General features: G+C 38.1%; 3 protein-coding genes across 4 annotated transcripts in view; 2 read left to right on the top strand and 1 right to left on the bottom strand.

Moving 5' to 3' along the window:
* LOC129727437 (NADH dehydrogenase [ubiquinone] 1 alpha subcomplex subunit 13) overlaps positions 1–15167 on the bottom strand; it is a 510282-nt gene that overhangs the window by 290388 nt on the left and 204727 nt on the right. The window lies entirely within an intron of this gene.
* Positions 2599–4025, top strand: LOC129727433 (proteasome subunit alpha type-1-like). Its single transcript, XM_055685267.1, has 3 exons — positions 2599–2730; positions 2881–3501; positions 3560–4025. The coding sequence occupies exons 1-3, from the start codon at positions 2728–2730 to the stop codon at positions 3770–3772; spliced, it is 837 nt and encodes a 278-aa protein (XP_055541242.1). The 5' UTR covers positions 2599–2727; the 3' UTR covers positions 3773–4025.
* Positions 10301–15147, top strand: LOC129727420 (ribonuclease 3). Its single transcript, XM_055685247.1, has 4 exons — positions 10301–11382; positions 11443–12023; positions 12085–13361; positions 13424–15147. Exons 1-4 carry the CDS (start codon positions 10774–10776, stop codon positions 15082–15084), a joined length of 4128 nt encoding a protein of 1375 aa, XP_055541222.1. The 5' UTR covers positions 10301–10773; the 3' UTR covers positions 15085–15147.

Here is a 15167-nt window from a genome sequence, read left to right as displayed (position 1 = left end):
TTAATATTCACGAGGCTACCGAGACTACACGTGAAAATCAGCTGAATATTTATATCAACGGAAGTAAAAAAAATTCAACTAAAACCCGGTTTAGTAGAAGTTTATGAATCAAAAGTCTAGTTTATTTACTTTTACTACTTAGACCTTTTTTCCACATATTGTGCACATGTGTAGTCGGTATTATTTAAGCCTGTATTACACTCTTTGACCAATGGTCAAATATTTGACCTTTTGACATAATGGCCAAATTCATTTGACATCATGATTATTGTTTGCCCGTGTTTGCCACATCTCAAAATTGGAGAGTGACAAATAATTATCTTTGACCAAAATTTTATCTGTGTTTTAAAGGTGACAAATATTTGACGGTTGGTCAAGGAGTGTTATACAGCCTTTAAAGCCCGTAGTACACTCTTTGTCTAATGGTCAAATATTTGACCTTCTGACATAATGGTCAAATTTATTTGACATCATGGTTGTTGTATGCCCGTGTTTGCCCCATGTTAAAATTGGAGAGTGACAAATAATTATCTTTGACCAAAATTTCATCTATGTTTTAAGCCTGTAGTACACTCTTTGTCTAATGGTCAAATATTTGACCTTCTGACATAATGGTCAAATTTATTTGACATCATGGTTGTTGTTTGCCCGTGTTTGCCCCATGTTAAAATTGGAGAGTGACAAATAATTATCTTTGACCAAATTTTTATCTGTCAAAAAGTGACAAATATTTGACGCTTGACCAAAGAGTGTACTACAGGCTTTAAAGGTGACAAATATTTGACGGTTGGTCAAGGAGTGTTATACAGCCTTTAAGCCTGTAGTACACTCTTTGTCTAATGGTCAAATATTTGACCTTCTGACATAATGGTCAAATTTATTTGACATCATGGTAGTTGTTTGCCCGTGTTTGCCCCATGTTAAAATAGGAGAGTGACAAACAATTATATTTGACCAAATTTTTATCTGTCAAAAAGTGCCGCTCCGGAAAAACGATGAAAGCAGATAGGACCTTTTGAAATGTTCATCTAGAAGGCACGTTTATGAAAATTACTCTACTATGTTTTATGAATTTTGAAAGCTGCCCTATGTAATTTGAGAAAGAGCATTATGAAAACTAATAGATAAATTTAATTACCTGAAAAAATACGGGATACACAACAAACAATTTGGTTATACAGCAACTGATTAAACTTAAGTGCTACCGAAACCCGCCCAATAACAGCTTAACAAGCTATAAAGCCTGTAGTACACTCTTTGTCTAATGGTCAAATATTTGACCTTCTGACATAATGGTCAAATTCATTTGACATCATGGTTGTTGTTTGCCCCATGTTAAAATTGGAGAGTGACAAACAATTATCTTTGACCAAATTTTTATCTGTCAAAAAGTGCCAAATATTTGATACTTGGTCAAAGAGTGTAATACAGGCTTAAATCAACAAAATTGAAAACAGTAAATGGACAATGTTCCTGTGAAATCATCTAACTAGCGTTCGTTACTCTCCATTTCTGTACCCAAAACCATAGCTGATGATTTTCAAATATTTAACATGTGTTCAAATGTTACATGCGTTTATGGCAGAAATAACATCACATTCAATGTTTTCAAGCATGCTTCTACAAAACTAGAACTTTAATAAATTGGGTTGTTTAGCTATTCACGGAATCCCGATTTTTATATATCATCTGAAAGAGTGTAATTTTCTGAGCAAAATGTGATTTTTTAAAACTTTATATCATTATCCTTCGATTTTTAAATGAAGAAATAAAATTCGCTCCAAATCGCTACAATGACAGTTGGTATATGGGCGAAATGTCATTGTAGCGATTTCGAGTAGATTTCGAGCAGTTTTAAATCTTGATTTTAAAAGCGAAGGACAACGATAGATTTTTTTTAAATCACGTTTTACTCAGAAAATGCAGATCTTTAAACAACCCAATTAGCTTCCAAGTTATGTTTTTGCTTTATCTTTAAAAACATCAAAAGTTATTGGCCCTGACACAAGTAAAAGAGATTTTTAAGGCTGTTCACACCTACGCGAATATGCAATTGTCAATTTGTGTGTGAAAACAAAAGCAAAAATATTTCCCTCCTTCACTTTCGCAAGTAAAAACCAAACCAATATCAACAGAGTGGTCAGGGCCAATTGGGTTGTTTAGCTATACCAGTGTTTTATATCATCTGGCAGTTCGCCCATATACCAATTGTCATTGCAGCGATTTAGAGCCAATTTTTATTCTTCATTTAAAAATCGAAGGATAATGATATAAAGTATTAAAAAATCACGTTTTACTCAGAAAATTACACTCTTTCAGATGATCTATAAAAATCGGAAATCCGTGAATAGCTAAACAACCCAACTGCGGGCGCTTTTGTTGAATCTGCGACAGTGAAAACTCGTTTAACGCTGCATTTGCCATTTTCACTTTTTTTGTAATTTACCTTATAATTTTTAACACTTCGAATAATAGTGAAAACATTTAGATAAAGTATGATGTTCAAAAGCCACGGAATAAAAATTCCTATGAGATACGACTTATTGACAGCATTTTTATTAATCCTGGCAGCTTTGTTGCTTTATATCGATTTTATATCGAAATGAAACAAATGTGACAGTTACATGTTTGTGGTTTGTTTCTGTGCTTAAGTATATTTTATTTTGCTTGTCATTCCTGCATTTGTTGGTTAGCGGCGACGGACAGTGATATTGCAACTTGTAGAAAATGGTAAGTTTAACGTTTATTTCTACGTATTATTTCACTAAATTACATCCAATAACATGATTTGATCACAGTTTCATAGTTTATTATTTGTTAGTAACATTGTTTAACTAAAAGTGCTAAAACGAAGCCTCATATAATCTAACCTCGTTTCAGTTTCGAAATCAATACGATAGCGACGTGACCGTATGGAGCCCTCAGGGCCGGCTGCATCAGGTCGAGTATGCGATGGAAGCGGTCAAGCTAGGCTCAGCCACCGTAGGTTTGAAGAACAAAGATTATGCGGTATTGATTGCTCTCAAGCGCGCGTCATCGGAACTGTCGTCATACCAGAAAAAAATTATTCCTATTGATGACCATCTCGGCATATCTATAGCTGGAATTACGGCGGATGCTAGAATTCTCAGCCGATATATGCGCCAAGAATGCCTTAACTACAAATATTCGTATGATGATAACTATCCGGTAGGCCGTCTGATTGCCAATGTGGGCAACAAAATGCAAGTTTGCACTCAACGATACGATCGGCGCCCGTATGGTGTTGGATTGCTGGTAGCCGGCTACGACGACCAGGGACCACATATCTATCAAACCTGTCCCAGTGCTAATTTCTTTGATTGCAAAGCCATGTCCATCGGATCTCGGTCGCAAAGTGCTCGCACCTATTTGGAAAAGCATTTAAACCAGTTTCCAGACTGCAGCAAGGAAGAATTGATTCGTCACGGTGTTCAAGCTTTACAGGACACCTTACCAAACGAAGTGGAGCTCAATAACAAGGTATGCTTTTCTAAAGTATGTTTCTTTTGCACTACTAATTGACAAAAATCCATCCCAGAATATTTCGATCGCTATCGTTGGAAAGGACGAAAACTTCCACATCCTTGGGGAGAACGAAAATGGTCAATACCTAACCAACATAGTGCGTCGCGGTGGCGGAGGTTCCGGTCAGGCAGCCTCTAGCGGTGGTCAACCTCCAGCAGATGATGATCAACCGCAACCCCCAAACGAACCGACGGAGCCGATCCCAGCCGTTGCGATGGAAACATAAATCGTGAAAGCACCGAGATAATGGATGTGGAATCTGCTTCGGTTATTTGCCGTGGTCGGAATCCATGTTTCTTATTGCACGATTCCGCAAGAACACCGTTTTCAACAGGATGGATGTTTTACTGGGTGGGGGTTTGAAAAAGGAGATTTCGCTTTTTTTAACTCCCACCCAAGAAGTGCGGGATTGAGGATTGCTGTTTAATAATAACAGTCGATGATATTGCTTTTCACAAATATATTACGAAATTTATTAACATGTTATGTTTTGAACAAAACTATCACAGTGTAGATAAGCGAATCATCTAAATTTCTGTTATTGCGTTCAAGTTACGCACATTCGATGGCTAGTAGGTTGGTCGGTTGGTTTTTATCTCTTTTTCCTCCGTTGTGGGTAAGATTAACGGTTTGATAAAGTAAAAGCTGATATGTAACGTTACGACAGTTCCGACCAGCAATTTCAGCATATTTTTCTTATCCATTTTAAGGTTTTTTTCAACTAGTAACAATGTTTTATTGCCTAAACATTTAATTTTTGAATTTTGAAATTCAGATTATCCAACAAAATATAGGTTTTTTTTTTGCGGCTAGACTACACCAAAAGTACACCAAACGTTCTAATAACATTATCGTATATGCAATTTGACAGTAGCAATGGGCGATATTGTATCGGTATCGGAAATATCGATACTTTTGAGACGATATTTCAATTTTTTCGATCGATACACGAGAATCCGATGCTTAGCTGTATCGATACTAAAAACCGCGATATTTGTATCGATATTCTTTTATGCATACGAACCAGTTAGCTGAAATCGCACCATGTTTCAAGGGCTGACATCTCAATGTGTAAACGAGATCGCCGCCACTTTTCATACGCTATGTTATGCTGTCTGTCAGTGTCAGTGGGGCCCACACATCGTGGATCCGCTGCGATGTTAGCTGCGATGAAGCAAAGCAAATAAGATAGAGATGCCAGCTAGTTGATACGAGCTGGAAGCTGTAACCACTAAAAAGCTGCCACTGTCAGTATAAAAATCGCACAAGTCTATTTGCACAAGCAAAACTTAGATGGAGAAATAGACAGAGAGAATGTTGTGAGCCAAACGAAAAAGATAACAACAATATACAATATATACAATATAGAACATGTTTATTGCCATACGTTTTTCTTGTCCTATAGAGCTTTCTGACAACTTAGTCACAAACACTTAATTCGGGTTGTTTGCCTTATGGTCCCCGTGGCTCTGTGGTTACCGATGTCGGTCGGCTTGCTCTCCCACACGGTTGTGATATCGGGTTCGATTCCCAATCGAGTCGAGGAACTTTTCGAGCTGGAAATTTTCTCGACTCAGCACTGGATCACGGGGTATCGTTGTACTTATCTTACACATGCAAAATGTGCCAAAAACAATATCGATAACGAATTCTCTCAACTAATCTCGTTGATCGAGACCGCTATTAGCCTCAAGGCTAAGCGTGCAATATTGTTGTGTTTGCCTCATGAATGATTCTTGCTTTACTTCACCGGGGTTAAGTAAATCGAAAAATATAGTCTATATATTTTTCAATTTGCTTAGCTTTGGTTACTCGGTACTGTAAATTAAATACTCATTTTGTAAGATACTATCCATAAACAAGTCACACAATCCGCGTAGGAATAAAGTAACTTTCAAGTCAGCGAAAGTAAATAAAAATTTCGCAATCAATGCAAGTATTTTGACAGCACTTTGATTGCGTCGTTTTCCATCCGACTCACGCGGTGTAAAGTGCACCAATACATGCACGATTGGAGAGGTCTATTGCTAGACAATTAATAAGAATGTTTCAAAATTGCATTATCACAGCGATTTTTAGCCGGAGGTTGACAAGTCTTTTATAGCTAACAAAGTAATTATCTATTGTTTTGGTGAAAGCATTTAAAATTAAACATAAACATAGAATTAAACACCTTAACGGTTTTTGCGATGCACTTTATTACTCCCCAGTACTTTCATCGTCACCACCGGTTATACGAATCAAATGAAAAGTCATTCAACTTTGCGTTTTGAGAAGAGATCTGGCACCTTTGACATGTAAAACCCAGTTGCCAAATTGGTGATTTTTTCATCGTCTATCTCTCTCTCTCTCTCTCTCTTAGACGGCATATGACCGTATGACATTTTGACACAGGACAAAAGTAAAAAGATTTGTATTACAAAAACAAATATAAGTTTTCTGGTTACATTGTTCAGATCGAATATTGACAAGCGGAAACTAACTCATGCTTTCCGTCGACACAAGTTTAAGTACAAGTGAAAAATAAAATTGCAATATTGATTAGTAAGAAACATTCAGCGGTAGACTTCACTATCTTATTTTCGCTGACATATCTAACTTTTTTATGTCATCAACTTTCTCATCAATTTATACGGAAGTGTGTCAATAATTTATACAAATAAGACGGGAGCTTTACAGCCCATTAGGCCAGTGAATACAAATCTTGAAGATTTAAGTTGTTTAATTCATTTTTCGCCAAAGCTCAGTATTTCTGCATTACCTGTATGTATTTGTTTGTGAAGTCATTTGATTCATGTTGCTCTAGAGAATGCGGATAGATACCAGAAAAACAACGAATAAGTCCTCATTATTTACCTTGTGTTTACAAAAATTCAAAAAATGTTCTTAGCTATTGTATCGATACTTCTGGTATCGATACTTTTTGGCCGATATTTCGAGTATCTCGATACCTTTGGCTCTTTGGGTATCGATACTTAAGTATCGATACTCTCCATCGTATCGCCCAATGCTATTTGACAGTACTAGCACGCGGGGTGTAGTTTTGGTGTAGTCCCGTCACAAAAACGAATTCGACATTAGACAAAAAACCACAAACAGAGTAAACATAACCGAAGTCAGAGATGCCAGATGTCTCAAAATGTATGCAGCCACCGAAAACTAGAAAATATCTACTCCAGAATTCCAAAAATGCGAGCTCGCGCTTAGCCAAGCAACTGTTGAGTTTTGCACTCATTCTGATAAAGACTGCGTAGTTATGGAGAAACTCAGGCACATTTTTGCGTGCAATCCAAAAAAACTCCAAATAGGTATTTGCTTTTCATAAGCACGGACTTAAAAAGTCCGCATTTTACACAAGAATCTGCACCAGAGCTACCACATTTTATTTTGAAAAATCTGTATACAATCGTAGAATTTTTTTTTTGTATTGTGGTCAAAAAAACATATACAAAATACAGTAAAATCTGTATATTTGGCAGCCCTGATCTACACGCCATAACAAAGCTATAGAGTTCCTCAGAGGGAGAGATAAGCGATGAAAAAACCGCTGATTTAGCAACTAGGTTTCACATATCAGAGGTGCCAGATCTCTTCTCAAAGCGCAATGTTCACTTACTCTTTTATTCGGCTCATACAACTGATGGTGACGGTGGAAGTCCTGGGAAATAATAAAGTGCTTCACAAAAACCGTGAAGGTGTTAAATTTTATGTTTATGTTTAATTTTATATACTTTCATCATTATTCTGTAGACCATACAAAGGGTTTGTGAACCAGCAGAGCAAAATCATTTCAAATCGCCTGGAAATACGCGAAAATTTAATCGACCATTTTTAATTTGAATGTAACTTTGCACACATATTTGGCTTAGCAAACTGAGCATTTTTCACAGTTGGAGAGATTTTTTACACCCATGAGTTACATTCTAAAAGGGCGTATGCCTTTTGGCATAGGTTTTATTCGAAGCATTGTAGCCCAGAAACCGTTGGTTGTATAGAAAAACTATCTGACAATGAGTTGTAGGGAATTAAAAATGCACCATAAAAAAATATACCCTGTACAAAAAAAATTTTTTTTGATCAAAAAAAATTAAAAATAAACTTTAAATTTCAATTTAAAAAGAGGGTTGATTTTTTTTTACTTTTTTTTTTAAAGAAACTTGACGTTAATGTGCAACTTTTAAAAGAAAGTCCAGGATGGAGAAATGAAAAATAATTTTTTTATGGTAGATTAATTTTTTTATGGTAGATTAATTTTTTTATAAAAAATCTAATTTAACTATTTTTCAAACTATTTGTATTCTGATGATTTTAAAAGATGCAGAGAGTCATTTTGAATCAAAAAGCTCTTGGTAGAAAACATTCTAAAGGCATCGATTTTCGAGTTATTTTGAATTTAGACTCGAAAAATTATAATTATTTAGGAAAATACACGTTTTTCTTAATTTGTCCATGGTTCTTCAGCAAAAACCGTTACGTTCATTGGAATGTTTGATCAAAAATATACAATTCATTCTTTGACAACAAAACGATTGGTTCGGTTTGTTGAACAAACGATTGGATTGGTTCAACAAAGCGAACGGTTCTCAAGAAAAGAGTTAAATGTTCTAAGTGATATAAAAATATATAAGAATCAAATATTTATTTTCGAGTTTTATTATCTTAGGAACATATTTTTTTATGACATAGATACTTTACAGAACTAGTTTCACCTTATATTTTATATACATCATGAGTAAATGATTCGTCATCTTTTGAAAACAGCTTCGTTTGTATCTTATTTTCTGAAATCGGAACAAAAGAGTAATACTTTTGTCTGGCAGCTATTATTATAGATTTTTTTGAAAATACTGCTCCATTCTGTTACTCCTTGTTCATATTCTTCATATGATACCCAACTAAATGACATTTTTGATGAATTTTTATTACTTTTCTGATTAGACCAATCATACAATTCTTTTGCGCTTGTAATGGGATGTTCATGTTCCTTAGCATTTCCTGCCATTCGTTTGAATATGCCACCAATTGCATCGCATGGGCCTTTACCATGAGAAGTCGCAAAAAAATGCCACTCTGCAACGACGTTATATTTTGTTTTGAACTTGCAAAGACTTGCAAAGTTTTTTCTATTTTTATATTGTGAGGCAGCTCCATAAGACATTAATATCGCTTTTCCCAACTCTATTGTTGTTTTCAAAAAACTCATTAATTTGGCCATGAACACCTGAACCGCAACAGTATCATGAGGAAGTACTTCCGATATTATGATGAAGCTGATATTCTTAAGTGTTCCAGATTCTGAATTGTAAACAACGAAGGGATGAATGGTGGCTTGACTATCATTCAAATAACTACACAAATCACAAATTGATAAAGACGTATTAAAATGAGCTTGACTGCTCAATATTTTTAATTTTGCAATAACGTTTTCGTTTAATTTGCGTAAGCTTGATGAGCACCGATGATCAGGAAAGAGTTTACAGCATTTGGGATTGGTGTATTCCATTTTCACTTTATTCATCTTCACAAAATGCAAACTGTTACTAACACATCTGGAGTAGTGCAATCGTATTTATATACGAAAACAGATATTATAGGTAATCCAGTAGTTATTGGTTGCGTACTTTACAAACAGTTATTATTAGTAAACAAGTAGGTAGTGTTGCACGACAAACATATTTTTTTACAAAACATTCGGCAAAGGGGAACGTGTAGGTAGGCTAAGGTTTAGCGCTTGAGTTATTTATCCAATCGTTTTGTTGTCAAAGAATGAATTGTGTATTTTTGATCAAGCATTCCAATCACCTCCCTGACACCGTAATCCCATTACCTATAGTTTGACAGTACCCCCATTATGACGAACCCCTCGATGCCGAGCCCCAAACAACAATGGCCGCAAAGGAAAGACATCTGACGTGCTCTTCACTCCCGTTCAGTGTTGCCTAATCTATCGATGTCGCTGTTTATAGCAAAGTGAAGCACAGCAGTGTAACATGCCATTTCATTCCCTCGTATACAAAAATACAGGCTACGAACGTGTCAGGGAGGTGATTCCAATGAACGTATGGTTTTTGCTGGAGAACCATGGACAAATTAAGAAAAACGTGTATTTTCCGAAATATTAATAATTTTTCGAGCTTAAAATCAACTCGAAAATCGATGCCTTTAGAATGTTTTCTACCAAGAGCTTTTTAACTCAAAATGACTCTCTGCATCTTTTAAAATCATCAGAATACAGATATTTTGAAAAATGTTTAAGTTAGATTTTTTATAAAAAAATTAATCTACCATAAAAAATTATTTTTCTTTTCTCCATCATGGACTTTTTCTAAAAGTTGCGTATTTAAGTTTCTTTAAAAAAAGAACAAAAAAAATCAACTCTTATTTTTAAATTGAAATTTAATGTTGGTTTTTAATTTTTTTTGGTCAAAAAATTTTTTTTTGTACAGTGTATATTTTTTTATGGTGCATTTTTAATTCCCTACAACTCATTCTCAGACAGTGTTTCTATACAACCAACGGTTTCTGGGCTACAATGCTTCGAATAAAACCTATGCCAAAAGGCATACGCCCTTTTAGAATGTAACTCATGGGTGTAAAAAAAAAATTGCAATTAAATAAATTAATAAATTTTTCTTTTGGCAACACCGTTCATAAAGCCCACCCCTGCAGTATTCGAAATAGTTGATTTTCGATTTGTACTATCCAATTGTCTGTGGTACTAACTACCAGATCATTGCCCGATGACGTCACAAAACAAGCAGAAGAAAGAGATTTGACAGTTGTCGCGGGTTTGTTTACATAGTAAAATTTTCGGCTCGAATAAAAATGCGGAAGTGTCTTGTTAAAAATTGCGTTTCCAAGAATAAACCAAAAGATCACAGTAATGAATTCGCATAGGCGGAAAGTTTTTTCTTTTTTTTGGTACTCGTATCATTCATTTTCACTCCTATCACATAAAAAGTGGATGGAACACCTTGTAAACAAACCCGTGGGAAATGTCAGAAAAGTGAGGTTATTTTTCGTGTGCAATGATCTACTAATACCATTAAAATCGCAATCGCGCACTTGACGTATACTAAAGCCGGAAAAATCGTAAATATATCATTCATAAAGTGTTTTCTGCTTAAAAAGTTACATTAGCGAATAGTATCAGCAATCGGTAATGTAAAAAAAGTCTTAAGTATTGTAGTACTTCATTTGCTGGCGTATCTTAATTGAATCCTAATAATGAGCCACCATAGACAAAAAGTTGGTTATCCCATTTCGAACTACGATCGATTTTCCCGTGCAAATAGTAATTGCGATGCGATTAGAGATCCACCTCCACCGGGAACCATACCGATGTCGTCATTTCCAACAACCACCCTGACGACACACATTCTACAGCCAAACTTCAGCGTTCCCCCGCCGGTTCTTCCGCCGATAAGAACCACACCAACATCGGAACGTCATGAATCCTTGAAGGACGAAAGCAATTACAATCGGGGAACGTCATCAGTTTCCTCTAGCCAACGGTACAAGTCATTCCAGTCTTCGTCTTCTCGGAGCTATGGCTCATCAACGTCGAGTAGGAACGAAGATCGATCTTCAAGCAGGTATTCGTCCTATTCAGGAAGAAGTAGTAGCAGATGTCGTTCTTCGCCGCCCACTTCGGAACGACCATCGTACGGTAGTCGGAGTTATTCGGTGCCGCATCGAGAGCAAAGTCGTCGCAGACCGCGCAGTCGTGATCGTGATTATTCATCGCAATCGAGGTCCGATTCGCGTAAGAGGGATTCCTCGCCAACCCAAAGTGAGAAAAAGGAACGGCCTTCCAGAGTGTCACGTTTTAAACTAGTAAGTTTTGTGATAATTTGGGCTGAAAAATAGGAGGTTATTTCTGTTTTTTATGTTTAGGATTCCGAACGTGAAGCTATTCTTTCGAAATGGCGCAAAAATTTCTGCGAAACTCCAGAGGATATCCGCCGAAAGCTTGCTGAGCTGACGAATAACGAAGAGAAGAGTAGCTGGGTTCGATCGTCGCCGGCAGATCTGTACTATCGTCGAGTATCAGATAAAGTAGTGGAAGGTACGCCAAGGTTGGATGCACTTTGTGTCTTGTTTGAACGGGAATTATTGACGCGTTCGGACCGAGCCCGTGCTAATCAAACGCCCTACGAGCCACCGCCACGGAAGCACAAGATTCGCATCTGCCGCCATAAAAATGACAGGTGTTCCTCTTCGGATTCTTCGGATGATGAGCTGAATTTTGAAGACGAATGTAGTATGGAAGAGTTGACGGTGAAAATTAAGCATCCGTACCGATTACATGTTGATCTGTGGTATAATGATCCCGGGGAAATGAATGATGGCCCCCTATGCCGGTGTTCGGCTAGATCTAGAAGAACTGGGATAAGACACGGAAAATATCCGGGTGAAGTTGGATTCAGCAAATGCCTGCCGAATTCGAATAATGCCGAGAAACTGTATCACTACAGGTTTGCTTACATGTTTTTTTGAAGTTAACAATTTTATTAACATATTGGCATTTTTTTTTAGAATAACTATTTCTCCGCCAACAAATTTTCTCACTAAAACTCCAACCATTATCAAACACGACCAGCACGAGTTTCTGTTTGAAGGATTTTCACTGCTGTCCCATCAACCGATTGGAGAATTGCCGACCTGTAAAGTGATCCGCTTTAACATCGAATATACAATTCTTTATTTGGAAGAGCAAATGCCGGATAACTTTACCATTCGGGAGCTAGATCTATTTGAACGATTTCTTTTTAAAGAGCTGCTAGAATTGGTGGACTTTAGTGTTTTTCCATCCGGTGCCAGTAACGAAAATTCCTGTCCATGCTATCATTTTCTGCCTCGTTTTGTGAGGGATTTACCGGACAACGGAAAGGAAGTGCTGGCCATGTGCGAAGTGCTGCGTTATTTGTTGGATAATTCGGGGCCACTTATAGCGGTGGACATTCTGAAGGAAATGAACGATATGAGCCAGGTAGAGTGGCAAGATTATGTGGACTATGTGAAAGGAATGGTTGTTACGAACCCCGGTATGAAACCATGCTCGGTACGCGTTGATCAGCTCGACCGTAATGTGACGGATGTTTCGCAGGCCAGTTTAACGGACGAGCAAGGATTTGTGCATCCAGTTATAGTACACTTCGGGATTAGGCCGCCTCAGCTGAGCTACGCGGGTAATCCGGAGTATCAGAAGGCGTGGAGAGAATATGTAAAATTTCGTCATCTGATTGCCAACATGTCTAAGCCATCTTTCGAAGATAAACGAAAATTAGAAGCAAAGGAAAATCGTTTGTTGGAAATGCGCACTCAGGGGAGGATGAAACGGAATATCACGGTTGCGGTGAGCGCCAAAGGATTCTATCGGACCGGAATTATGTGTGATATGGTACAGCATGCTATGGTAATCCCAGTATTGACAGGGCATTTGCGTTTCCACCGGTCGCTCAATGTGTTGGAAAAATACATCGATTACACTTTCATTAATCGGTACACGCTGCAGCTCGCGTTGACGCATCCTTCGTACAAGGAAAATTTCGGCACCAATCCCGATCATGCACGAAATAGTTTGACCAATTGTGGTATTCGACAGCCAGAATACGGAGATAGGAAGATACATTTTATGAATACGCGAAAACGTGGTATTAACACTTTGATCAGTATCATGTCTCGCTTCGGAAAAGAGTACGAAACGGATAGTAACATCACACACAATGAACGGCTAGAGTTCCTCGGTGATGCCGTGGTGGAGTTCATCACCTCCATTCATCTCTTTCATATGTTTCCTGATCTCGAAGAAGGTAATTATCCTGTAACGTAAGATCTTATTTAAACAGCCTTCATGGGCAACGATTTTTTTCAGGCGGTTTGGCCACATATCGCGCTGCTATAGTTCAAAATCAGCACCTGGCGGTTTTGGCGAAAAAGCTTCATTTGGAAGAGTTTATGCTCTACGCGCACGGCTCTGATCTGTGTCATGAGCTCGAGCTTCGGCACGCACTGGCTAATTGTTTCGAAGCACTAATGGGTGCACTGTTACTGGACGGAGGAATTGAGACTGCCGACCGTGTTTTCGCGTACGCTCTCTTCCAGGAGGACGACAGTCTGCGCTCTATTTGGGTCAATTATCCACCACATCCGTTGCAGGAACAGGAGCCGCTTGGTGACCGTCATCATATTGAATCCTTTGATATGTTGAAAACATTGACACGGTTTGAGGATTCGATTGGAGTTCAGTTTAATCACATCAGGCTGCTTGCTAGGGCATTCACCGATCGTTCGATCGGGTTCACTAACCTCACATTGGGGTCCAATCAACGGTTGGAATTTCTTGGTGATACCGTGCTGCAGTTGATATGTTCTGAATATTTATACCGACATTTTCCCGAGCACCACGAAGGTCACCTGTCACTGTTGAGAAGTTCCTTGGTAAATAACAGAACCCAGGCGGTGGTTTGTGATGATTTGGGTATGACATCCTATGCGGTTTATTCCAATCCCAAAGCGGACTTGAAAACCAAAGATCGAGCCGATTTGTTGGAAGCTTTTCTAGGAGCCTTATATGTAGATAAGGGTTTGAAACACTGCGAAACCTTTTGCCACGTTTGTTTGTTTCCCAGGTTGCAGGATTTTATTATGAATCAAGACTGGAATGATCCAAAATCGAAGCTGCAACAATGTTGTTTAACCCTGCGAACAATGGACGGTGGAGAACCGGACATACCGATCTACAAAGTCATTGAATGCAATGGACCAACGAATACACGAGTCTATACAGTTGCCGTTTATTTCCGCGCAAAACGATTGGCATGCGCAAATGGGCACAGCATCCAGCAAGCAGAAATGAATGCCGCTAAACAAGCATTGGAAAATTCAAAAGATTTATTCCCTCAGCTCGATCATCAAAAGCGTGTAATTGCTCAAAGTCTGAAGCGACAGAGAGTTCGCAGATCGTCACTGGATGAACGCTCGGAAGATCAACTAGACCGAAGAGGAGGTGCTTCCTCGGAGTCTTCATACAACAATGAACGAAGTAGTGAATCTCAGCGAAAGAAACGGATACGTGCTACTGATTCTCCTCAACTTCCCAGGCAATACCAGGTACCGGGTGGAAGTGATAGCGATAGTCATGACGAGCGGGAGAAACGGAAAAGGCGTCCCAAAAAACCAAAGGCTAGTTCGCGAAGTGTAGAGAAAACGTCGGAAAAGCATAACCAACCGAAACCCAAATCCCCTGCGCAAAAACCTTTAGATAGTCTAGTAGACCAGTATGAATCGTTATCGGACGAAGTTGATCTTCAGCTGGAAGCCATTTCTGAGTCCGAAGAAGATTTTGACAAAACAGCAGCAGCGACTGTCGAAGAAGATCTCAACACCAGCATAGTAAAAGATACTGCCTGTAAATCCGAAGAAAGGGAGATGCCTAAAACGCAGCAAGATACTTTTGCGAATTCCGTACTAATGTTCAAAGTTGATGGCACCGATGATGTGTCGTCGGATCTGGAATCCGGCGAAATTGAATAAATACGCTTGTGTACATATTTCTACGAAATGCATGCACAACTAATAAAGATAAATTGAAACTTTCTTGAGCCTTTGGTAATCAT

Source organism: Wyeomyia smithii, chromosome 3 (assembly GCF_029784165.1).
Source record: "Wyeomyia smithii strain HCP4-BCI-WySm-NY-G18 chromosome 3, ASM2978416v1, whole genome shotgun sequence".
Lineage (NCBI taxonomy): Eukaryota > Metazoa > Arthropoda > Insecta > Diptera > Culicidae > Wyeomyia > Wyeomyia smithii.
The sequence above is the reverse complement of the archived record's forward strand: the minus strand, read 5'-3'. Positions and strand labels throughout refer to the sequence as shown.

Bases quoted from the DNA above. Each gene is read 5' to 3' on its own strand.
- LOC129727420 (XM_055685247.1), top strand. From the start codon at position 10,774: ATGAGCCACCATAGACAAAAAGTTGGTTATCCCATTTCGAACTACGAT. The intron at 11,383-11,442 runs GTAAGTTTTGTG...TTTTATGTTTAG, and splicing joins GAGTGTCACGTTTTAAACTA to GATTCCGAACGTGAAGCTAT. The intron at 12,024-12,084 runs GTTTGCTTACAT...ATTTTTTTTTAG, and splicing joins GAGAAACTGTATCACTACAG to AATAACTATTTCTCCGCCAA.
- LOC129727433 (XM_055685267.1), top strand. The intron at 3,502-3,559 runs GTATGCTTTTCT...AATCCATCCCAG, and splicing joins AAGTGGAGCTCAATAACAAG to AATATTTCGATCGCTATCGT.